The sequence below is a fragment of the Phoxinus phoxinus genome, assembly GCF_949152265.1.
Source record: "Phoxinus phoxinus genome assembly, chromosome: 2".
Lineage (NCBI taxonomy): Eukaryota > Metazoa > Chordata > Actinopteri > Cypriniformes > Leuciscidae > Phoxinus > Phoxinus phoxinus.
The window spans coordinates 33,617,976-33,645,106 of NC_136877.1; the positions used below are offsets into that span (position 1 = coordinate 33,617,976).

General features: G+C 37.9%; 1 protein-coding gene across 2 annotated transcripts in view; it reads left to right on the forward strand.

Annotated features, from left to right (window-relative positions):
* Positions 1 to 25,241, forward strand: part of map2k5 (mitogen-activated protein kinase kinase 5) — a 59,066-nt gene extending 33,825 nt beyond the window's left edge. For both annotated transcript variants that reach the window (XM_079584732.1, XM_079584733.1), the window contains 5 exons: positions 4,077 to 4,103; positions 4,428 to 4,460; positions 10,551 to 10,612; positions 16,468 to 16,513; positions 23,107 to 25,241. In XM_079584732.1, the coding sequence (XP_079440858.1) occupies positions 4,077 to 4,103; positions 4,428 to 4,460; positions 10,551 to 10,612; positions 16,468 to 16,513; positions 23,107 to 23,217 (279 nt within the window). In that variant the 3' untranslated portion in view covers positions 23,218 to 25,241. The remainder of the gene's footprint in view (positions 1 to 4,076; positions 4,104 to 4,427; positions 4,461 to 10,550; positions 10,613 to 16,467; positions 16,514 to 23,106) is intronic.
* The last annotated feature ends 1,890 nt before the right edge of the window (positions 25,242 to 27,131 follow it).

Genomic DNA, 27,131 nt, shown 5'->3' on the forward strand with positions numbered 1-27,131 from the left:
GAAATATTAAACAGCGCAACATTGATAATAATAAGAAATGTTTCCTGAACACCAAATCTGAATCATTTCTGAAGGATCGTTTGACTCTGAAGACTGGAGTAATGCCATCACAGCAAAATATTACATTTAAAAAATATATTAAAATAGAAAACAGTTTTTTTTTAAATGGTAATAATATTTATTTCCCAATATTGCTGTTTTATTTTTGATCAAATAAATGCAGACTAGGTGAGCATAAGAGATTTATAAATGTTGTCAAAGGATTGTTCATTGTTTGTTCATAATGCCTTATGGATTAACTAATGTTAATACATTTCAAATGTAAATGTAAAATGTTACTTTAATTATTTAGTTTGATGTCTGATGATTTTCAGATGTGTGTATATAGAAATATACTGTATACCCGATTCAGATTCAGTGCCCTAGTTTTTTTCTAATCAGACTCTCGGCTTTTAAAGTTCTGCATGTAAGAGTGCAGTGAGTTTAATGAGGGAAATGTTGACTAATGCTCAATAAATTACTCCCAGCATGCCTGTTGGGTTAATTAGCATATTAAAACAAAGCAGCCACTCAGGGCATGCAGGGGAAATCAGAAAGGAACATTTTGAGGCTGCATCTAGAGCCAAAGCCTTGAGCATCGTACAGTCACGGAGGCTGGGCTTGGCGTTGTGTGTGTTTGTGCTTTATCTCACACATCACTTGATGCAAATCTATTGTGCACAATCGCAAAAAGTCACTAAATAAAATTGATGTGCAATACATGAAATTTAAAGGACATTATGAGGAGTGCTATGATTAATCATAAGGTCTAATACATTTTTAGGTTAGATATTTGTAACAGAATAGAAAGACAAAATATAGGATGAACAAACTGTTTGAGATGATGAACAGTTGATGGGTAGAAAGAACATTAGAAGGCTAGAGGCCTGCATTTGTGTGTGCATTATCCCGGGGCCTGGAGGCTCGTCTCATTTGAAATTGTTTTTCTCTGCTCTCCAGCATTATCTATTAACAGGGCCATTATCATGTTAATCCACTGATTATTATTACATAAACTAATGTATTCACATGTACACACAAACACTCCTTCATACACGCATAGTATCTGGAACCATGATTGGATTTTTTAATGTTAAATATTGTACAGTATTTCTCTTCTGAAATTTCTCTTTTAGCAGTTGGCCTCTACCTAACCCATCAAAACAAAAACAAAAATACTCATAGACCGCGACTTGGGAAATGTGTGAAATCCATTCAGGTCTGCGGTTCTTCTCCGAATGCATCATCATATATCATTATCAGTTAAAGTGATAGCGATTGAAACCAATGAATGGCAAAACTTTTTTTTGTTCTAGGCCCGTAGTGCCAGAGGCATTATACTGAAGCATTTCATGTATACACACCCCATTAATTTATTACTTCCTCCTTTAATCTTTCTTACTCTCCCTTTTCTCTGTTCCTGCATTTCAGAATTCATATGGAATGAAAATGGAGAGAGAAGAGAGAGAGAAGCATGAAGGAGAAAGAGGGAGGGGGTTAGTCAGTAAGAAAGAGAGAGAGGGAGAGCGAAACCTCCCACTGCTAGAGCGTTTTTGCTCTTGATGTTAATTTTCACAGCTCCATATGGTGCTGCAGACTCTTCACCTGCAGGCATCACACACACACACGCTTGCACACACCACCCAGCCAGCACACACGCTACCTCAGGCCTGGCCTGTCACTCACATCAGCCCAGGCATCTGTCTGTTCTCTCTCTCTCTCTCTCACACACACACACACACACACACACACACGCTCGCAGAGTCATTGTCCATTGTGCGGCGAGATCTCGAGAGATGCCCGCTGTATTTCTGCATAAACTTCTGATGCCCTGCCCCCGCTCCACCCGCACTCAGAGCCACAAATCTGCCGATGTTTTGTGTGTGAGTGCATGCATGATTGCAAGGGTGTGTGTGTGTGTGTGTGTGTGTGTGTTTTCTATGTGTTATCTTGTCATTGATTATAAAAGGCTCTTTAATTTCGTCTCACCCCATGTTGGGATTAATTTGCATTCTTTGTCAGGAGTTAATGGCGTCTCCCGATGGCTCGCTCGGAAAATCTTTGAAGACTGCAGACTGGCTGGCGTGTGTATACAGCCTCCAGCGCTTCTCCTCCTGATTGATTTGTTGTTGCCTTTTCTGTTTTCCGGCTGTTTTGGTTTCAGCTCATTTTAAGCCCCATATTCATCTGAATATACTGTATGATTTTGCTCTCCCAGAGCTTTAATGCTATATTTAAGCAATATCACCCTAGCAAGAGTGTTGTTGTACAACAAGCTGTTGAGGCTGAAGGTAATCACAGCCGTGGCCATATTTATTATAACAGCGCAATTTTGAGTGTGATATTGCTTTTATACAACAGTTCTATAAACTGTTAATATGAAATAACTTGCTGTTCATAAAGAATTAGGCCCAAGTGTTGTGTAATCACTCTGCTCTAGCTCCACTTCAGGTTTTTTATTTCCCGCCACATGGCCACCCGTGAAAACTCATTGTGAGCATTCCTGGAGTGAAAGAAAACATTGGCTGCTCAGGCAAAATAACACAACTCTGTTTCCACTCCGCACATCTCACATATTTTGGTCTGGAACATTGCAAACACAGACAAATGGTGCGATACAAACAGAGAAACGTCCCGGTGTCATTACTAAATAACTGCAATCTATTATTGTTGGGAGAATAATCGTTTTTTGTTTGTTATTTAGCTAATTTTGATCTATTCACATATTTTTTTAAATACTTTGAAACAGTTTTCATTAAGAAATCACTTGTACATTTCACAAAAAAATTACAAAGAAACTAAACTAAGAAAATGAAACATGACATTTCAAAGTAGAAAGACAGAAATGTTATTTTCTTGTAAAACCTACTGAAATAATTGTTTTATTTACTACTTTGGAAAAGCTTCTTTTTAAATAAATAAAGAAGCGCACTGCTTTGCATTTAGTTTCCATTTAGGAATTGTAGCACTTTAACATTTTTAAAAAGTAGCTGAGTTGATGCGTTTAAAGTCGTCTTGATTGTTTAGTGGAGATCACGTTTAAGTATTACATCTTACTCCAGTGGTTTAATTGGAAAATAGTGCATTCGACAAATATTTATGCCTTTAATTGTCCTGTGATTGCCTTGCTTCGCAGTTTTAGGTAATGCTGTGTGTTATTTAGTTCCTACATTTAAAGGTCCAGTGTCTCCAGGTATTTAAAGAGAGCTGGGCCGTGTTTAATTGAGAAAGAGAATCAATGACTTGCGTAATGTCATCAGAGTGGCCTCAGACCGTTCGCTGCTAACTTAAATTATGCGGTCCAGGCAGAAAGTTTTGACCAGATTGCATAAGCGGAGCGTTGGCATCATGCAAGCAGATAAACAATATCACAGCAAAATATGGGAAAGCGTTCTCTATCTACTTCTTAGATGATCTCCCTCTCAGATGATTGTTGTATCCATTAAAGAGGTTGCAAAGCAGAAATTGAAAAAATCCTGAAGATTTTAAACTGGGGCTCCCCTTTCCAACAGAAATGCTATGTAGATACCTTATGTGTTTTATTGTTTTCACATGATTATCACATGAAAATGCTCATATGAATATAAAACAATGCCTGTTTAACAAGTTATATTATTGTCGAAGAAATAACCCTCTATTTTATCCCCAGACTGTCATGCGTTTTGAGATGTGCATTATATCTCTACAGAGGCCCTATAGAGAGAGTGTACACTATATAATGTACGCGAGTCAAACATATAAACCTGGAGTTGAATAAAATGCAGGAAAATGACATTAATAGTAATTTAAAAAAGGCTAGGCAAAGCTTATCCTAATTGAGGATCCGACTTTTAGTGACTGTTTTCATTATGTAAAGCGATGTTAACACATCATGCCCATATATTGCCATCAGGTATTTTTTTTAATCTTCCGCCTGTGATCATAAACATGTTCTGGTGCAATGCTTGTGATTGTAACATGCTAATTGGGTGTAGCTTGCTTTCGCTCTCGCTTACTTATTCTCACCTAAATCCCTTTCTCTATTTTTCTCCATACAGATTCAAAAGAACCAGGGCTCCTTAATGGTAAGTGTTTTTTCCCATGTTTTTTCGGAGATGTAGGCGGCTCCTCTCGCAACCCCTCGCAGTTTTCTCCTCACTTCGCTTGGTTGCCTCCCTCGGAAGTTAATACCAGATAATAATACGCTCTGTCTTAACAGCCTGTATTCAGATTAGGTGCCATTAGAAATAAGAAAACATTACAGATCAAATGGCTTTTCCCGAGTCAGAGTGCATTTGATTAAGCTGTATTGCTACCTGTTTTATTGCATTAATGATTTTATTTCCTTTGCACTGTAAGGACGTTGTATGGGGTCTAATCTCTTTTTCTCCTACCCCCCTCTATCACAGCCTCTTCAGTTATTGCAGTGCATTGTTGATGAGGTGAGTCTGTGTCCCATGTACGAAACCGTCCCTAATGGGGTGGAAAGCTGATATTTTGTTTCCTAATGAAGCGAGGTGTATTATCAGCTCAGCTCAGGGTTTGAGCTCTGAAGAGCTGGAGCTGTCGAGAGCTCGGCCGTGCTGATGTCAAGGCCTTGAACGGAACAATTGGCGCAACTCCGGATTTGACTTGTAAAATAATCATAGTTTAATGAATAAGTGACTAAATTATAAATTGTTTAATATTTGTTCTAATTTGTACAGACAGTGTTTGTCGGACTGTGTCTGCAGCTCAATATTTTTAAGTCACTTCTTACTTTGTCTTTTTCTCTCTCTTCTCATTCTATCTCTTTCACGCTTGTGTAAAAAAAAACACGCACACACAGTTTGCTGGTTTAATGTAGCATGACAGGGCTCTGGACAATTGAGGGTTATGGACCACAGAGTTGTTGCATTAACCTTGACATCCGTTAGGCGCTAAAATACACCCAGCTAAACCCTGACACATTTTCTCACCCTCATCTTTTTGAGAAGTTGGACCAGGGTCAGTTAAACCCAGAGATTCCTTGAAATAGATACAGCTCTGTGTTAAACTCGCTTCTCTGATATAACCCCCTTTCTGATATGCCTAACTCTGGCATGTATGTGGAGTTGTATGCAGTATTTCACCCAGTCAGGCTAGTAGATCTTCAAATTTTTACTTTTATACATTTTTTTTGTTTTGCAAAGTTTGCAGCTTCAGTATTTGTAGATTATTTTATCACATGTTTCTGTGTTATACTGGAAAACAATGATAAGCATTTTATAACTGTTAAAGGCATATATTGGCAAAAGCATTCCATATATGCAAAGAGTCAATTATTTACTTTTCTTCATAACCTCTGCAATTCGCCCTGGGATGCTGGATATCAGCTTCTGGGTTAAATCCTGACTAATGGCGATCCATTCTCGCCTTATTAGTGCTCGGAGTTGATCATAATTTGTACTTGTTCACTCGCCTTTTGACGATTGACCCCAGGTTCTCTGTGGGATTAAGATCAGGGGATTTTCCTGGCCACGGATCCAAAATTTCATTGTAATGATCTCCGAGCCACTTCATTATTACTCTTTCCTTGTGATGTGGTGCTTCATCGTGCTTCAAATTGCCCGGATTATCGCTAAATTTATCCTGGGTCGTTGGGAGAATTTCTTTTTGATTGTTTTTTTATTCATGACAGTGTTTTTTAGCAGAATTATGAGAGTGCCCAACTCCCTTGGATGGTCTCAGGATGCTTCACTGTTGGCACGACACAGGACTTAATTAAATTAATTATAGTGTTCACCTTTTCTGTTTGTCCCAAACAATCAGAAGGAGGCGTCATCAGAGAAAATAACTTTGCACCAGTCTTCTGCTGTCCAATCTTTGTACTACCTGCAGAATTTCAGTCTGTCCTTGATGTTTTCTTGGAGAGAAGTGGCTTCTTTGCTGCCCTTCTTGACGTTGTCCAAAAGTCTTGGCCTCACTGTGCGTGCAGATGCACTTGCACCCACCTGCCGCCAATACTGAGCAAGCTCTGCACTGGTGGCGACACAATTACGCTTGCTGGACACTATGGGACGTCCTGAAGCCTTCTGCTGTTGATCCTCTCTCCTTGAAGTTCCTGATGATCCAGTGTCCAGTTTTTTCAGGTGCAATATTCTTTGCAGCAATTTCCTTGCATGTGAGGCCATTTTGATCCAAAGCGATGATGGTTGCATATCTTACTTTGGAGGTAACCATTGCTAATATAACCAGTTCTACTCTACCCGTTCCTACCGGGATTTGAACCGGGGTGCGCTAACAAGGACTTTAAAGACCGCAGCCTAGAGGCCAGGGAAGGGAGGTTTACACGCTCAGCTCTTATTATCAATTTTGAAGAACAATAAGTTATAAGTAATGTTTCTTGAGCAGCACATCTGCATATTATAAATGGAAAAAATGCATGAACATTGCATTTTTAAGTTCAAAATAGTTAAAAAACTTTCCCATTCTGTTATGATCTGTCTAGCTTTTATACATTTGTTGTTCTTCACTCAAAAGCAGCCCTACACGTTCACCCAAGGCCACCATTTTCCTTTTTCTTGTAAAATAAAGATGACAAGATAACCGAAACATTTGATCTGAATGGCTGTATCTCAGCAAACCTCAGCTGATTGTGTCAATAAATGAGCAGATCTGAGGTAGTAGGAGAGGTCATCTTTTACCACTCTCAAACAATCCCCAAATTTGCATCGGCCTCCTCAGCATTTAGTTAAAGCCCGTAGGCCACGGTAACTCCGACATTTAAATGCGCTTTCCACCGCTATGTGAGTAATTAATAAGTAATTGTGTTAATTGTGTGTGTGTGTGGGGTGGGGGGATCCTCTCCCTTCTCCTCTCTGCTTGAGCTACTCACTGACACATGCTAATAACAGAACGCCACAGAGAGATGGAGAGGGAAGCATAAACACACATTAAACATACCGAACGTGTCCTTTCTGCTATAGATTGCTGCACGTAATTAATAATTAAACGGCCGCTCGTGTAATGAGTTGACCCGCGCGAACTGTTCATTACTCACCCGGCAGAGGCATCACTCAAACTATTTTCTGCCGTGCCCTTCGCTCCATCTCCCTCAGGCCAGAGAGCGCGCCGCCACGCTGCTGCCGACTGCATTCAGCTGACCAAGGCCTTATTACTCACTGCCACTGATTTACAACCTTCGGAGAGAGACAGTGAGAGGGAGCTTGAGATGGGAGTTGTGGGTGCTCCCCAGGACCTACTTTAAAGAGTAATCTAGTGCACAGACCGAGAAAGAATCAAAGTGAATGTGATGGACTGAAAGAGCAGGAGAAAAGAGAACATTTAGAAACTGTACCTGAGAGAATATGAGAAACGGGCAGAATAAAGAGGATATCCACCCGAGAAGGGCATCAAGACCCAGTCTATCAGAAAAACGGGAAAGAATATTCTGTGGCGTGAATGTGCGATCTGAGACCCATTAAACATGAGCTTACCATCAGTAATGAGGAAAATCACTAGATAGCAAAGAAGTGTCATGAAGTACATGGGAGAAATTCAGGAAGGTCAAAGGTAGTTGATCTAGTAATCTGACCACTTGTACTTGGAGAGGATGCGGGTAATGACAGTCTAGCTTATTGGAAGGGCATTGTGTTTGAGTATGTATGGCTGGTTTCCATGGTGACCTCGGTATAAATAATCAGCCGCAAGGTCTCACAGGACTCATGGGAAGGGTGAATAAATGGCTAAATGAGGTGAAGCACGCCGGAGCTGTTTTTTGTCCTCTTGTTTACTTTCTCTCGATCAAGTCCAGCCCTTCTCAGTGTCTTGCTGATTTTTAGTGCACTTCTTTATAGGAGACGCTCTATTTCAGATCTGCACGGCAGCCCATCTTTAATTGTCCCTCTTTGCTCGTGTATTGAAACAACCCTGATGCTTCTAATAAGACTCAGGCTTAAATTCACCTCTGTAATTACTGATCTAATTTTGCCTGATAATTGCTGCTGGGCAATTACATGTATATTTACTGCTGGTATTGTGGAGGAAGACGGGCCGTGGTCTGGCTCTGTTTGTAGTGTTGGATAATGGCAGCAAGCTGCATAATGTAACAGTGCTTTCATCATCATCATCATCATGCTCCTCATCATGCAGCCGCCACATCAAAGACCCCCAAATGAAGGTGTTTGTGCGTCCATAAGTGTATGTGCATCTGTTTGTGTACGTGTGTGAGGCCGTGTGCATCTCGCTGTATTTACATGTGCCTGGTTATGCGTGTTGCTCTGAATCTGTGTTTTTGGTCCAGGCATGGGGACATGTATGTGTGCTGTGAGTCTTGGCTGCGTAATGATGTATAGTTGTGCTTGTTCAGCTCTGGCTATGTTCATTTGAATAGGTGTTTGTTTCACACTCTCTAGAAAATGACTAGGGTGATGTTGGCTCCTAAAAAGAAACATTTAGGAGCCAAATTACTTTTTTAGTTGTCTAAACAGTTAGGCCTTGTCCACACGGAGACGCGTTTAGCTGTATACGTAATTTTTTTTAAATCAAATCGGCGTTTCGTCCAGACAGATCCGCCGTTTTGGGAGCCTGAAACCACAATTTTTTTTAACTGGGTCACAGTGTGGATAAATCTGAAACCGACACCCTTGCGCTTTTGTGTGTACTGCCAAAGCCAGCCAATCCGTATATTTTGTGAAACGATGATGTCATCATCACCCCACTTCAACAATACACAGACACTGCTACGTCACGTCACAGTAATAGCAACAACAACTGCGGACTACATGCTTGTGTTCGTGCTGCAGAAGCTACAGAGCCTTTTTTATTTCTTTATTTATTATTTACTTGAATGTATTTTTATTTTATTTCTTTATTTTACTTCATTTATTTGTATTTTTATTTCTTATGCTAATGATGCTTGTCTGTTGTCTGATTAGGACATTTCATATTTTTTACCAGGCCATTTATAGTTGTATATATTGTTCAATAAAGTTCTTGGTAAAAAAAAAAAGAAGCTACTGAACCTGCGCACAAGGTTTATGTGCATGCTCCAAGTCTTCTTCTCTGTTTTTAATGTATCTCTGTGGCAACATTACTGCGCCACATACTGGTCTGGCATGTATACTACATAGTTTTGAGACGGTTTCAGTGGTTTCGTGTGTACGCAGATATTTCTTGAGACGACGCCGTGTTTACGGAAAAACATTTTTTTAACGAGAATAAAAAAGAGATTGGATATGGACAGCTCTGGCTTCGTGTGGATGTGGCCTTATATAATACTGTTTTTCAACTTTTTATGCTGTCACTCTAGTGATCTTGATTGTATTCGCTGCAAAACAATTCTAGTATGTTTTTTTTAGTAATGGTTCTCGATCCATTTTAAATCAGACCTAACAGAAAAATAACACTTGTTCAGTTCAGTTGATTGTAAACTTCGTAACAGCTTTGAATGAATCAATGACTGAGTCTGATTCACGCTATAAGTTTTGTGTGAGTTCCAATTCATAAGAGTTGAATCAGACATGGCTGTTAATGTACACAAAGGTTTGATTGACTGTTGCCGATGATAACTAGATTTTTTTTTTTTGTTGTTGCATGCTTTACCATTTTAGTCACAATGTGGAGCCCTGCAAACCCAAAACAGCAGATCGGATTATTTATTCCATTTATCCATTCTTGTTTTGTAGATGGCAGTTTGCTTGTATTCTGCCCGAGAGGTTTCCTTTAACTCCAACTGGCTGTTAAAGCAGTTTCTTCTCTTTGTCCCTTGTCTTTTAAACAGAACACTTTTCCTTCAAATACATCAGTCCTTCCCAAAACACCTTGAATCTAAATTCTGTCGTTAACATCAAGGCTTTTGATTCTGTGTAACATGTTAATATAATAATTTATTTATTTCCCAAAGGTCATATTCATTCAAATTATTTTTATGGGTGGAATACAAATAATCTTCTCTTTGAAACAGGCCCTATTTTTCTTTCTTCTCTAGTCTTGTATAAAAAAGGGCTCCAGTTTTCTGATAAAGATGAGCCTATACTCTGAATAATGACTCTGAATAATGTGTCATGTCCTATTCACACAAATGAGAAAGATATCTGGAATTTTACTTATTTTCACTTGTTTAATTTAGTTTAAGTGTGTCTGTCCTTTACAAGTGGCTGATTTAATTTGGTTACTATGTTAACTATTTGAAGGTTGAGGTCGCAACTAAATGTTCTTATCAACTGTATGCTTGCTGCTTCAAGAGCCCATGAATGGCTCTCTCTCTCCAAGCTTTTTGTGTGTTTGTGCCATGGTCTGTGCATCAGAAATCTTCTACTGTCCAACAAAAGAGGGGTTCAGGTGCTTCCAAAATTGAATATACAAGGCTACTTTTGACTTTCCGCACATATAATACCTCATTACGGATTGTAACCTTTCTGCAACAACGTAGTCAAGGCCGCACAAAACCTACAAGCTATAAACCATATTTTTTTGTGAAGTATAAACATGTTTTTGATATTATTTATAATTTTGTGGATGTTTTTGTAAATAATGATTTTGACAATGTGTGTATATTTGTTTATTTTTAGGATCCTCCCGTGCTTCCAGTTGGCCAGTTCAGTGAGAAATTTGTCCACTTCATTACTCAATGGTGAGTGTTTCGAACCAAACACCTGTTTATTCTCTTGTGCCTCTAATAAATAAATCCGTATCATGTTGTGATGAATTTGCACTGATAAACGACAATAAAAACTATGAAAACATGTTATTCAATAAAAAATACTTAAAATATATATACCGTACAACCCCAATTTCCAGAAAAGTTGGGACATTTTGTAAAATACAATACAATCAAGAATCTGTGTTAAATCTCTTGAACCTTTATTTAACTGACAAACTTACAAAGAAAAGCTTTCCAATGTTTTCACTGAACAACTTTATTGTATTTTGTAAATACTGTTTAATTTTGATGGCTGCAGCACACTCCAAAAGAGTTGGGACAGAATTTAATTATTTGGGAATTGCAGATACTAGTTGTTGCAGTTTTGCAAGTGGAATTTTTACCCAATCTTGCCTGACATAAGATATCTGCTCAACAGTCTGTGATCATCGTTGTCTGATTCTCCTTTTCATGATGGGCCATACGTTTTCAATAAGAGACAGATCTGGACTGCAAGCAGTCAGTTAGGCTTAGGCACATCCACTAGTGAAGTGTTTCTAGAAACCACTCAGTTGTAGCACGTGCTGAATGGGGCCTGGCATTGTTTTGCTTCCCAGGAAAGATGTCATCATGATGCCAATTAAATGTCTCTCTACAATCCCAATGTACAGTACGCCTCCATGTCAACACACATGCAAGTCACCCATGCCATTTGCACTGAGGCACCCCCATACCGTGACTGATGTTTGCTTTTGTACCTGTCGCTGATGAAAGTCTGGATGGTACTTTTGTCTTGGGGACTGAGAACTCGGTGTCCGTTTTTTCCAAAAACAAGCTGAAACGTGGACTCATCTGACCACAGCACAAATTTCCACGGTCTTTTAGACCATCTGAGATGAGCTTGGGCCCAGAGATCTTGGCAGCATCTCTGCATTGAACAGATGTAGCTTTCTCCTTGCGTAACAAAGATTCAAGTTGTATTTCTTGATGCAGTGTCAAACTGTGTTAAGTGAGAATGGTTTTCTAAAGGACTCCTGACTCCTGAGCACATGTGGCTGTATTTAACATAGCGCCATGACGGTTTCTCATGCAATGCCGTATGAGAGCTCAAAGGACAGACACATTCAACCGAGGTCTCCTGCCTTGCCCTACACAGACTGAATCTTTTCACAATATTATGTATGGTAGATGGTGAAAGACATAAATTCTTTGCAATCTTGCTTTTTTGAATTGTTGACAATTCTTTCATGACATTATGCACAAAGTGGTGAGCCATGACCTATCTTTGCCTGCTAAGAAGACTGAGAAGCTCTTTTACACCCAAACAAGATACCCTCACCTATTACCAATTCACCTGCTAATGGTGTTTAAAAAACGGTTTAACTTGGATATTATATTATTTTTTTACTTTTATTTTGCCTCTTTCCCAACTTTTTTGGAGCGTGTTGCAGCCATCAAAATCAAAGTTTGTTCATATTTTACAAAATAGCTGGTGTCCCTGTTGGTGTCCCTGCTACTTGAAAACAAAGAAGATGGCTGCTGCTGCTGGCGAACAGCGGTCTTTTGAATCGGCTTTGGCCGCGACTCTGGAAGACTTAGTTAACCTTTTCTTTGAGAAAAGAACAAAGAACGGCACTGAAGTCATTCTTAAAAAAGCAAGATGTGTTCGGACTACGTCACCTTCTTCGCTGCTCTGGTTGGTTGTAGCGCTATCCTATTGCGTGCAGAGGGAATTTGAAAGACAACCGTTTATCCCGCCCCTCGGATTGAGCCCTGCCAATGGTGTGTTCCCAGACCCAACATCTTGATGTGGGTCTGGCTTGTCAGGCTAAAGGTTTTTGACTTTTTTTAAATGAAAGAAATACAGCATTTTCTTAAAAAAAAACATTTAAAAAATCGCACTGAGCCTAAACTAGTGTATAAAAAATGTAACATTAAGTGATCCAACACACAATAGCCTTTCCTGGTCGACACACCAGACGGTACAGCAGTTAGACTAGCTATACACAACAGTAAATATTTATACAGCATCTGTCCCTGGTCTGCTGACCTTGCTTTCTCAAACACATCCGCACTCAAATTTGCCCTCCACAGGTCATGCCCCAAGAAACCAGAATTCCCCACCAACCTCTTTCATGGTTTCTCTGGCGCTCTGGGCCTGTGGGCATGGTGGGTGAAGCCAGATGTTTTGGGATTTGTTTAGCAGCTGATGTTTACCTGCAACACACTTTATTTACACAAACAGGTCACCTGGCTCACTAGTGCCACCCTGCCTGGCACAGCTCTTCCAACATCCTTATCTATTATTAGCCTGCTCTGAGTGCGTGTCATTCATCATGGTCCAAATGGGCCCCTCTGTAGGCTGCTATGTCCCTATAATCCCTCCCATTTCTTATCTGGGTCAGCTTGACTAATTTACTTGCACATAGGTGTGATCTGTGCCAAGGAGAATTGATAATTACTTACCTCTCCCTTTATCACTTTGTGATGCAGTTATATTAACCTCAACTGTACAATGATAAAGATGATAAGAAGATGAAGATATACTGGATGCTTAAGGTCTAGGAGCTTTGTAAAAAGGAATTTATTCAGCAAAATTGGATTTACGTCTGTATGTATTGAGTTCATTATATTAAGAAAACATACTGTAAACTTTGTTAAAAATGGAAACATCCTCCTCAGTCTAAAAATTGTGTTTTGACACTAAACTACACAACGGCTTGTTCTCTCATTCTTGGTTTTCTGGTGTCAGAAACCCAAATGCATAAACATGATTTGTTTTGCATGTTAATCACACTTATTAGAGAATCGTGATCTCTATTTTAAACCAAACAAATTGTGATTCTCAGTATATCAAGAATCGTGCAGCTTGAACGCTTATTCAGTGATCAGAAACTTAGCCTGCACAGTCACAGTGACATAATATAGAGAAAGGAGATACGAATATTTACAAAGTCCCAAAGAGCGAACTCAGCGAAGATGAGAGTAGTTAAATGAGAGTAGTTTCGACACAGAGTCAAGAACTGGAAGGTGCTTGAATGCTCTGTCAGTTGGAAAACCCAAGACATAGATGGCATTCTGACTGAATGTTAAAGAGCGTCTGATGTTATGGATTGGTGTGACTTGCACTTCCTTGTGTCACAGATCCATTTGAACATAAATCAGCTGCAAGTTGCCGGTGTACTCAAATTAGTCTGTTATACAGATCCGTGTTATTTTAGTATCATTCATATGCTATGATAGTTTTTGTTAATAATCTGAATTAATTGTATTTTTATATTTTCAGATTTTTCTTTAATTTGAAAGTTTGTGATTTTTATAGTTTTTTTTGTGTGTGTCTGTATATTATTCTTTATTATTTTTAGTTTATTTAATTATTTTAGTACTTAAACAAGATGTTGCTTTGGAAAACTAGCTGAAATAAAACCAGTTCAAATTCATTTCAGTTATGATATTTAATATAATCTTTTTATGGTTTTAGATCTAGTTTTCATTTATGATAAGAACTCTGATACAGACGATGGTGATAATGTAAAATGGATTGTGAAATAGCAGAATGGAGAGGGTGAAAGTTTTCTTTGCAGGTTCATGGATAGTGTGGTGGTAGACTTGCCATGGTATACAGTGATGACAATGGATAATTTTATATCAGGTAAAAGGGGAAACAATATGACTGAACATTTCCTACAGTATAATAACAGAACAAATAGAATGGCCTTTAAGGCACACTATGTAAGATTTTTGGATCAAAATATCCAAAAACCACTAGAACAATGTTATATATTTTGTTGATTTGTGTACTTACATTATCCCAAATATTTCTAAGAATGTTTAAATCCAGAAAATTAAGCAGTTTTAACCAGGACACAGACCGTGTCTGTGCGTCGCCTATCAGTGACATACCCGCGTTACTCTCGATTTCCGTTTTTTGTAGAAACCAAACACCAAAGACGCTTTAATATATTATGTGTTTTATCAGACAGGTGAGCAACTGTTTGGATACATTCATCGACAGAAAACGAATTATTGTTATACTGCTCAACAGTTATTCTTTTTGTTTAAATCTCGTTTTCTTGATTTACCGCGAGTACCATATTTACCATGCCTAAAATCGATCTAGCTCACTGCAACAAGTGTCTCATATAGTAGCCGCCGAGCGAACGCACATGACCAGAAGAAGAGCTGTGTGTCATGATTGTCTCTCATTAGCAATCGCTCCAGCGGCCTCGTTCCACTCCAACGGCTTCCGTAACGTTAATAAATCTTTTATCCATGAATATGATTTCTGCCCGAGTCCCGTCGTTTTCTTCACCGGCTGTAGAGGTGAAGACAACGACAACTCCCATGATTCTGCGAAATAAAGGCATCATCAAGCTACGCCTTTGTTTTGAATAAGCGACCTCTAGTGGCATAAAAATTATGGTGTACCTTTAATCTATAGTCATCTATTAAAGAGTTTGCAATGTATGATAAATAAAGCCAATGTTCTTTCCCGACAGATCAAAATTACCCAAGCAACACGGCACATGTACTGACACGAGCTGTATAACCTTTTTTTTTGACAGGAACAACTGTGTGAGGTCAGAGGGGCAGCACAAAAGTGTCAGTGGGTTCTGATTTTAAATTCAGATTTGTTGTTGTAGGCTATTACACAACAAAAATGACCTCTGAAAATCTTGACGAATTGTAAGCATAGGGATGTCTATATTGAACTTAAAGGAAATGAATGTTCAGACATTAAATATTATGCTTGATGTATTATAATAGAGTAATTTATGTACACAGTGTATACTGGAGCATGATTAAAGTTGGTTCTTGATTAAATGGCAGGTACTTGAAAAAGTCCTTTAATCTGGTGTTCATTAAAGATTGGGAACCCTGAGTTTGCTGTTTCTGGCTGTGTGTAGCACCTGCTACTATAAAGTCTGCTATGTTGCTTTCAGACTGAGTGACTAAAGTTTATTTTTCTCTAGCCTCCCTATCCCTTCAGTCTGGCCTTAAAGGGATAGTTCACTTTAAAATAAAAATTCTGTCATCATATACTCACCCTCAAGTTGTTTCAAACCTGTATGAATTTCTTTCTTCTGCTGAACACAAAGGAAGATATTTTGAGATAAATGTCAGTAACCAAACAGTTAACTGGTCCCATTGACTTCCATAGTATTTTTTTTCCTACTATGGAAGTCAATGTGACCAGTTAACTGTTTGGTTACTGACATTCTTCAACATATCTTCCTTTGTGTTCAGCAGAAGAAAGAAATTCATACAGGTTTGAAACAACTTGAGGGTGAGTGTATGATGACAGAATTTTAATTTTAAAGTGAACTATCCCTTTAACAGTTGCAGTGGCACATTTCAACATGGACTGTTTTGTAAACTTGTATTAAGGGGTTGGCATTGAAGATGATGTGCAGTGCAAATTTAATTATATTGAACACTATTTTCTCTTGCCTAGAGACATTATGTTTATCAATAAAAGTAAATGATAAAATACATGTATCAGTCCTTTTAAGAGTCTATGTTATGCACTTAAAGACTGCCTTGCTATTCAGTGTTCGATTCATGTTTTCAATACATTGACAGATAAATAATTTAAAACGCATATTGTGAATATTATGTAAAATACAAAACAAATATCGTAAACACTTGCCATCATAATATTGAATTAAATTAATCCCTAAAGCTATGCTGGTAAGTCAAGGTTTGTCCACCTCAAACACATCTCTATTTATTCTCATGGAGTTCTGACATGCTTCTTTTGCTTTCATCCTTTTGAATTAACGGTGGATGATGAATTGCTACATGCAACACATTTATAATCACCTCTTCTGCTTTTGTTCTCACAGTATGAGGAAGCAACCCAAAGAAAGACCAGCTCCAAACAACCTTATGGTGAGTTTCTTTTCCTCGCTTTTACATTTCCCCCTAAAGTCCGAATAAGCTTTCAAGAGGATTATAACATGAAATGGCAATTATTTGATGGACAGAGTAAGTGAATGGGTGTATTTGATGGTAGGAAGGCTTTTGTTGGTACTCTGTGTAGGGGTTTGTTTAAAACCTTGACCTTTTGGTTTCTTCTGGTTCTTTAAAAAAAAAAAAAAACTTTATATATCTTATTGTCCATACTCCACTAATCTACACCATGCAAGTTCTATGACCATCAGGCTATTGATTTGAATTTTGTAAGTGTTGGGTAACCTTTGACGCCTCTCCTGTGGATTCAGTTAAGGAAGGACAAAAAAAGCAGCTGCGTGCATTTGTTCTGCGTTAATGTGAGGATGCTTTGTGTGTTTGTGAAGGGCACACGGCTATTAGTTGCTCTCGGATAAAAATGTGCTTGAGCATTGTGATATTAAACCCTTTTAAATGTTTCCATTTTAACATCTTTAAAAAAACATGTGTATATTTTAATGTTCTTGGAAACATAATCACTTCTTTGAGGCTTCTTCTATCAGGTTATATAAAAGGGATCACGAGTAGCTAAATCTACAGGAACTTTTAACAATGTGAAGTTTGTTGAGATTGTCAGCCCGAGGTTAATTAAAAGCTGTAACAAGATTTGAATGTTAAAAAAGACTGGTCAGTGGGATTTCTGATGCATTTCTTAGCTCTCTAAATTAGTAATGAAATAATTCACATACTCAAAATCGAATAGAATCCCCCCAGTGAACACAATGGAGGGTGTAGGTAGGTTTTTTTTTTAGGGAAATTTAAAACAATGTATAAATAATTTACTTTTTTAAAGTTATAATCAGTTTTTTAATGTTTTATTGTCATGTAGCGAAAAGTTGGATTTTTTTATTTCTTTGGCACATTGTCCTCATCCAAAAAGGAAACATATAAACATTGCTGTCTCATTTCTAAGACTAAATTAAATTAAATACTTAATGATTTATCCACTGGAATTTTGATTCTCAGCTTAGGCTAAATCTCTTAATGCTTAAGAACGGAAAACTCGATTAAAAAATGCTGTGTCCTTGACTTGTCTCCCTGTCTCCCTTCTGTCTTTGTGGCACTTGGAACAACTTAAACTCCCCCATTGGCTGGACTGATGTAATCTGAGGTTGTGTCAGCTCACACTGTCACGAAAGTTAGCACTCAGAGCCTTTAAAAGCTGTCAGCACAGCTCGCACCACAGACAGCGCAGTCCGCAATAATCTGACTGCTAATGCAGAGATGCTGCACACTGTGGCCGTTTACACCTGGTATTAAGATGCGTTGTAGTCGATCGGATCACAAGTGGACGATGCTGAATACAGGTGTGAGCGGGGTCTAAAACCTTTTGAGCTTGTCCACTTTCCACCACTTCCAGAGGTACTCCAAAACGCATTTCACCCGGATTGCTTTCGTAGTGTGAACGCTCATGTGGTCAAATGTGTTCGAGCAGCCACAAAAGACCGCCTACTGATCTAATGCGTAAACATTATGGGAAGTGTGCTAGCCAGACAGGATTTAAACTTTGTTGCCTGAAGACCAATGTTTGATTTGAAAATGAAAACTTACCAAGCACAATGTTCTCTCACCATTCCTGATTTCTAACGAAAATTTCTGGTCTTGCGGCAATCAGAGCTCTCCATATGTTTTCCGTCGTGTGTGTGTGTGTGTGTGATACCTGTGCTTCAGTGTTTGCTCTCTCATCGTCTAGTGGTAGACAGACAGCATTTAACTCATCATTCTGAGTATAGATGAGATTGTGGGATGTTCTTGTATCTTCTTCATCCTCTAATATCAGATATCTGTATTCTAGCACTGTTAATAAAACATATATCACTATTAATTTCTTTAAAAAAAAAGTTAAATAAACACTTTTATTCAGCAGGGATGCTAAACAGATCAAGTGACATTTAGAATTTACAAAAGATCTCAAATATATTTCAAATAAATGTTCTTTTGAACTTTCTATTCATCAAAAAATACTGAATCATGTTTCCACATAAGTATTAAGCAGCACAACTGTTTTCAACATTGAGAATAAAAAGAAAATGTTTCCTGAGTAGCAAATCAGCATATGAGAATGAATTCTGAAGGATGATGTTGGATCAACTTTATCCAACTTTTCTACTCACTTGTCACCTTTTTTTTTTTTTTTTTTTACAAAATTCTCTAGATCCAGGTCCCCCCCCCCCCCCCCCCCCCCGCCGATTTTATGTCTGCAACGTGTAATCTCTCAGTTTTAGTTAGATGCAGTGCAGTGATTGACAACATTCTCTCTCATTGTCAGTCAGCCTTTTAGCACCCATTGTCCCCCCCTTCCCTTTCCCTGCGGGCTGTCCGGGGGGCTCAGCTGCAGTAGCCTCAGCCAGGGACAAAAAGCTGAACGAGTCCTACAAACTCGCAGAATCTGTCACATCGCTCCTATATCCACCCCCACGTTTCCTGATTACGTGGGCTGATGAGCTAAGGAGCGATTGCTTGTGTTCATGTGTTTTAAGACCCATGGGAGCGGCTCTTAAAAAGACACAGTCTCTCTGAATGCCAGCGGCCTGTGCCGTGGGGATTGGGATGAGAACAGGCTTTGAAAGCCTTCTGACACCGCTCTGATGACTTGTTTACACATTAGCACGCTGAGGAGCTTCTTGAACTCCCCGGAGGGTAATCCTACCTTTTAGCTCTCTGATACTGTGTGTCTGTCTCCTTCTCACCCACCCCCTTGATAATGGGGGGTCTTCAAAGCTGCCGGACTCTCTTTGCCACAAAGACTTGGTCAAATGTTAGAGCTCAGAAAATCAGAATAACTCAATCAATTTCTATTTAGCTCAGGCAGTTTTTAAAGTCTGTCAAAAGCCACCTTATATGGGTTTTTCATGGATGAGAATTCTAAAGAATTGAAAGAAATTATCAATTCCTCTTAATAATAATAGTACATAATAGTTACATTAATGATTCATGGAATTAATCCATTCCATTAATGATTACATTCTTTTTTTTTATGATTAAATATATGGGATATATGAGTTGGTAAGTTTTTTGAATGTTTTTAAAGAAGTCTCTTATGCTCACCAAGGCTGAATTTAAATGATCAAAAATACAGTAAAAATAGCAATAGTGTAATGTTATGACCATTTAAAATAAATTGTTTCTATTTGAGCATATTTTAAAGTATTGTAATTTATTCCTGTGATGGCAAAGCTGAATTCATTCTCACGTGTCCTTCATAGATCATTCTAATATGCTGATTTGCTGCTCAGGAAACATTTCTTATTATTATCAATGTTGAAAACAGTGTTGCTTAACATTTTTGTGGAAATCGTGATACATTTTTTCAGAATTCTCTGATGAATAGAAAGTTTATATCTGGACTGACCTCAGTTAAAATAGTTAAAGATACACTATTGTCTATGATATTTAAGTCTTAAAGTCAGCAAGTTTTTGATACACTAAAAAGACCCACCAGAAGTTATTTGTTCAATAATCTGTATTAGTTCTGAATAAGAACAGGTTCTTGGGTTCCCAGCCCTAAGCAATATTGTGTATTCGCGTTTGTAAAACACAGACCTGTTTTAGTGATGTAGAAATCTTTGGGTGTAGTTAAGGTGCTTGTGTTTCATAGGTGTTGGTATCCAACTTAAAGTCAATCATTTTATCTCTTAAAACTCATCTTTGATCACCAAAATTACATATTTAAGCGTTTTTTTCTTGGGGAAAAAATGTCTTCATGCCTCAAAATAGCTTGAATGTAACTCTACATCCTTGCCTCAAGTAGAATACGTAGTTCTATGAATATGCAAAGTATCCCCGCCTCCACTCACTCACTCACACCAGATCAGAGATCCACTCGTTGACGATCACACGTTGACGTGATTGGCTACAGGGTAGTTTGTGACGTCAGAAACGCCAGCGATTTCAAACCACGTTTTTGAGACCGTCTTTGGTTCACTGCAGTTTTAAAGAGAAAATACTCAGCAATGATGTTGACTTATGGATTTGCACATGGTTTGTCTTAAACCATATTAAACACCACATAGGCATATAAACAACATTGAAAACTTGATTTTCACCACAGGGGGAGTTTAACTATAAGTGAAGTAGACCTACCCTGCAGCTTTTTAACCCAGATAGATGGTCTGTCCCATGGTGGCGGCTGAATTAAAAGATCAGCATTTATGAAATCTTAACATTGTCATATACATCGTCCTGTATCCAGAGGGAACAGGTCGTTAGTATGCAAATCTGAAAAGACCCAGTTATTACTCCGACTTCTTCACCTTCCTTACTCTGTGTCTCTCTCTCGTGTTTTCTCTCGGCTTCAATATCAGCCTTACACACACACACACAATGACACGCATTACGCCGAGCTGTCGCTGTTCACCAACACATTCTAATGAGGTGATGACCAACCACTTGTTATAATTGCTTTGGACTCTTTTTAATTTTCAAGCTTATTAATCATATGTAGAGTTATTTAAAATTGCATAAATTAATCTTAGATTAAAAAGCCTTTAACAGACTCAAAACAATTAAAGAGAGAGGTGAGATTTCCCCTGGGTTTGGCAGTTTTACTTTAATAGAGAATTCAGGTGATTATCACACTTTGATATGAGGCTGTGATTAATGTAGCCACACTTTTAAATGAGATTTTGCCATTTATTTATTTTTTTGTTCACGTGTTGGAGAGGTAAAGCAGGGAGACGATAATGACCTAACTAACAGAGTATTTATACTGCCTCTCCACTCTGCAAGTGTGCTAAGCTAGCAGCAGGTGGGTTAATTAATGGAGGTCCTGTTTCTGGCATGCTCCAACACACACACATACACGGAACAGAGGGACACACAGGTGGTGCGCTTTGTGTGTTTGTGATCCGTCTCAGCACATCCAAACAAGCGGGTGACCATCTAAGCTCTGATTTATTTCAGGTCATCGGGCACACACCCAAATGTACGTGTTTGCATTAGTTAGCAGACCTGCACATCCTATCAACGATACGTGTCCATGCTTGACATTTATTGTTAATGTGATTGTTCACTGATTGTTCCTTTAACTTTGGGCACTTTGATGTCTGAGGGGTTGGTTTTATTCAAACTTTTTCGATTTTGCTAAATGCGGTTTTGAATGCATTTGCTTTTCAAGTGTCTTTTATATGCAACAAAAATTGTTTTATAGCTACTTGTCCCAAAAATGTTCAAGTCTATTGCAAAAAAATAATTATTACATTGAATTCAATGATAATCTACACAAATTTTCATATTTATTGTGTTTAAAAGATTTATATAAATTAAACAAAATATATCTGCCCCACAGTTGTAGCATAATTTCCAAAATACAGCAATTTTGCCCCATATCGATGATTTTGAAAAGTTAGTACTTGGAGACAACAGTGTCTCTGAAAAGCTTGAGATGAAATATGAGAAATTATGTGTGAGAAAAAAGAAAAGAAAAATCAAGGTATATATAGCTTGTGAGTTGCATATTTAATCATGTTTTATCCCAGATAAACTGTAATCAAATGATGCAAAACTTGAATACAGCCTGGGTTGGTCATCTTATTTAAAGTGTTATTAAACCATATTAAAGGATGACACTGCGGTGGAAACGTTTGTTACTTTCAGGGAAAAAAGTGAAAAGGACATAATTTCTGCCGTCTATTAGTGTCAGTGAAAGCATAAAAGGTGTGTTTTAAGAGTCTTAACTTCCGAGTTGAAACGAGCCCATAGCTGAAGAGTTATTACATGAATTCTCTCCATTCTCCCTGGCCTCTCCTGTCAGGTCCTCACCCGAGCAGAGGCAGAGCTGGCACCGAGCGTTGGGCTGCCCAGGCTGTGTGATTGATGAGATGGGTGGCTGGTAGGACTGCCCTCTCCAACACTCCAGCACTGAGAGTGATTAACCTCACTGTGGCACAGGCAGAGCTCACCATTAAGAGGACAGAACGATTGATGGTATAGCGTTGTCCTCGTTGAGAGAGGAAGAAGGAAAGAATGATACGGGATGATGTGATGGTGAAAAGGGTATGAGAAGATCATCAAAAGTGTTGAGTCTGCATCAAATGAACATCAGATTAGGAAACAGTCGTTGCTTGTTTACTGACGACAAGTTTCCTAGGGTCTGATTTTTCAGCTTCGGTTCAATTTAGCTTTGTTTCCCCCTCCATGTACGTCTCCTCATTAGGGCTTCCTAATGATATTGCATTTGAATCACTGTCATTCTATTGCAAGTTGAACTATTTAATACCAAGTACTTAAGAGGCTTTGTGCCAGAGAAATTAGGGCTGATGTGCTCATTTACGCTGCTCAATCTGTTCATCTCTGTTGAACATGGAGAGGAAAACCAGTAGGCATCACCTTGGCATGCACACGATTGACAGCCATATATCAGTCCTTCTCGTTTTTATGGTACACTCCATAGATGTGTCATGTTTCAGAATTATGTGTTTATATATTAGTTATTTGAACAAGAACGAAGACACTGTCTTTGCTGTTATGTATCAGTGAAGAATCACATTGAAAACTAACAATCAGTTATTTATCTGCCTCGTTCTGTTTTTCAGGATCACCCCTTTATCGTGCAATATAATGACGGCAACACTGAGGTCGTGTCCATGTGGGTGTGCCGCAGCCTAGAGGACCGCAAAGCCCAGCAGGCACAGATACTCATGTGAACAACAGTGGCACAGGATGGAATTATGGGAGATGGTGTCCACATTTCCTTACTTTATTCTTCCACTGAACCCAGAAAAGCAGCAGCTGAACTTGCAGCTCTTCCTCCCATGCTTGAGTTTAATGGTGCACGGTGAGACAACCGCTACGAGTCTACCGCAGATCATGCTAGCATCCTGCACATGAGGATTTTAACCGTATGTATTGGTTTGCATTGATGCAAATCTTTAACTTTGTTCTTCTGCAGTGGGTTTCTTTTCACTTTTTGTGCAGATTCCAAAGTAAATGTTTTCACAGAAGATCCTCGCGGGGGGCTGTTGCTCGCTCGACTCGAATCGAGTAAAAAATGGTGTCTCTGTCTGTACTTAAAGCCACAATCTGGTTTTGCCAAAACATTGTGGGCATGTCATAAATCATCTCGAGTTCAGTGAAACATTACAGTTTTCGGATATATGGGGGGGTGTCAAGCATTGCTCCCTGCTGCAGTGCAAGTCATGCTGCTGTTGTTTTAAAAGACACTTTTTGTTGAGTTTCACAAATGGCCTGCCACTTGTGGCGATACCCTATTGAAGTAGGAAAAATGTGATGCCTTGTTACGGTGGACGGCATGGCAGCTTGTCCAGATGAGCTTTTAGATAGTCCAGCGGTAGCCGACTGTAATGCTACATTCGATGCCAGCAGTTTCATGAAGTGGTTCATGGGAATTGATTGCTTTGATTAATGCAATCCCTTCTTTAAGTTTTAAGTACGCTACCATTTGAAAGTTTGGGGTCGGTACTATATATATATTTAAAGAGATTAATACTTTTATTTAGCAAGGACTCATTAAATGGATCAAAAGTGATCATAAAGACTAAGTTGAAAAAAAAAAATACATTTCAAATGCTGTTAAGCAGCAACATTGATAATATCAGCATATTATACTGATTTCTGAAGGATCATGTGGCACTGAAGACTGGAGTAATAATGCTGAAAATTCAGCTTTGAGGTCAGAGGATTAAATTACATTCTAAAATGTATTCATATAGAATATTTCACAATATTACTGTTTTTACTGTATTTTGATCAAATAAATGCTGCCTTGGTAAGCATAAGAGACTTCTTTCATAAACACTTTTTTTTTATCTTGCCGACCTCCAACTTTTGAACGGTACACTATTCTTCATTTCAAAGTTATACTGCAAATCAGATGAGTCTAGCCATTTGGAAAATAAAAATTAACTTCAGTTGAGAATTTAGATGAGAACCTGTGAATTATCTTAATCACATTAGCTTAAGACAGTCTCAACATATTCCTCCATTCATATTAGCACAGCAGGATCCACTGAACTGTTGCAAGAATGGTAATAGTGACTCATAAAATCCCACAGCACCCTTTTGAAACCGAATTCGCTTTTCTCTTGTACTTGAAATATTAAGCAAACTCCCATTACAACTGTATGCATCTGAATTAACTGACTTCACTTGTCTGAGGATTTTATCAAAGCAAATCCGCAACCTCTTTGCATTAGCCACACCAAGCCATAACATCTGCCTTTGTTTCTGATATTTTATAGCCATTTTAGTGTCTCATCAGTATTACTTTAAAGTTGTTGTTTTTTAATTGCAAGGTCAAAATATATTTTCTTATTTAGATATTGTGGTTCATCAGTGCCTGTGTCTGTTGAGACAATATTCAGAATTATTAGAGGATACGACTCAACACAGTGGAAGAAGAGAGTTTTTTCTATATAATGGGGAATATGTATAGTTCTGAAAATGTAGTTGTCACATACCAAAGCCAAATACATTATATTGTTGATTTTTTTTAACTGTATCGTAAGTTATATTATTTGTTGCTCCTTTTTTTTTCTTAATATGTGGTAACTGTCTCAAATTAATTAAGATTAACAAATTAATTAAAGATTAAACAGACATTTGGCCAAAACAAAATATGCGAGGAAGAAAACAACCATGTGATTACCTAATTCTGTTGAGGTGAGGTTTGCACATAAAGGTGATTTTTCTAAATAAAACTTTTCAGATCTCATCGTTTCATTTATCTGCATTTCATAATGTTTTATATATATATATATGTATTAATATTGTTTTTTTAGTCCCCTAACTGCCTGGTCTTATATCGTGTTGCCTCTATTTGGGTTTTACATTTAAAAAATAACAGCATGTTTAAATTAGGTATAATTTACATAATGACAGTGCTCTAATAACAGTTATTAGCTGAATACGTTAAAAATAACAATTGATGTTGAACACGATATAGATGTAATGAAGATCAAGTTGAAATATCTTCACAATCCCCTTTACGTCCTTCATTATGTGTGTATTCTGAGTGGCAGTTTCTCTATGCAGATGATGAGATTATGGTATGTGACAGCATCTGAAATACACAATTGACTTAGTTACATTGTGTCTCTTCCATTTGATTATGTAAAAACAATTGTTCATGAAGACCAAAATTAGCAAAAATGGACAGTATGAATGAACCCTACCATGTTAAAAGGAAAAAGTGATATAAAAGCATGAGATAGCTTTAATGTTTTTTGTAGCTGGTATGTTTAGGCATAAAGTCATAATAAAAAATCAAATAATAGGGATCATAAATTCCATATCTCTGTTACTAACTTTGTGGAGAAGAGAAGATGAGTATCCTTAACTGAACAGAACTGCTCACACGTTCAGTTAAACTAAAAAGAAAAAAGGACATGATTGTTAGGAAATGATTGTTAAAAAAATTTTTGTTAAAATTATAGACATTTTAAGAAATAAATAATTTACCTGTTGAGAGTATGTTGACAGTCTGTGCATAGTATAGCTGAACTCCAGAAAATCAGTAATGAGGTGGCTTTGACTGTTAAAGATTTGAAAAACATAAAGGCGGGAATAAAGAACCCTAAACTCTAACACAGAGAACCATTTCAGCATATAAAGGGTTCTTCAGGACGATACGGTTCTAAATAGAACTGTTAATAAAGAACTTTTAAAGAACCAATTTTTTTCTGAGTGTATTTTTTAGGATCTGAACTATTTATATGATTTGTAAAAAAACATGTGCTGGTGTTTAAAGCACACCTCTCCAGACCATTTGAGGTATAAATCATGTTTGAAACAAAAACATGCAGGGCGAGTTTTTCTCGGAATAAAACTCTGCAATGCAAGACTTTATGGATTTGACGATGAAATGCTTGATTAAATGTAATTACATATGGCTATCTGTATTCTGAAAGCATGTTTAAGTTATTTATAAGATAAATAATTTAGTATATAGTATTATAAACCTACTTCCATCTTCAAAGACTATTCATTTAAACATAGTCCTCTGGATTAAGTTAAGGTTTATTCCTCAAATGATTAGCATAACATAGTTTACACTGTGTGTTTGAAAGGATGGTATTTGATTACACATAATTCATTAGTGGTTATGGGATGCAGTTTTGGTCCAGTGTTTTCAGAGTGTTGGGGTCCATACAGGATGACTACAATGAGGAGGACAGGAATCTGATACGGAGGTCGGAGTCACTCTCCTCTCCACATGAGTGCATATTGAACCGGATCAGTGTTAGTGTTCACTTACACAGTCCAACCTTAATGTTTACAAAAACACTGCATCGGATGTAACATTATGGTGATCAATACAAAAAGCATAATGAATATCCAGACAGAATGATGTTAGAGAGAATTTGTGTGTGTGTGTGTGTGTGTGTGTGTATATATATATATACACACACACACACACACACACACACACACAGTACTGAGTAAACGTCTTTACTCAGTACTGTGTAAAATAATTAAATAAAAATGGTTTTCAGCTGGAGGTCTACGTTTGTTCAAGTTGCCACAGTTCTTCTGGATTTAGTCTGTCTCAGTTTTTTTTCCTGTTTCTTCATGTAATCCCAGATGGACTCGATGGTGAGAT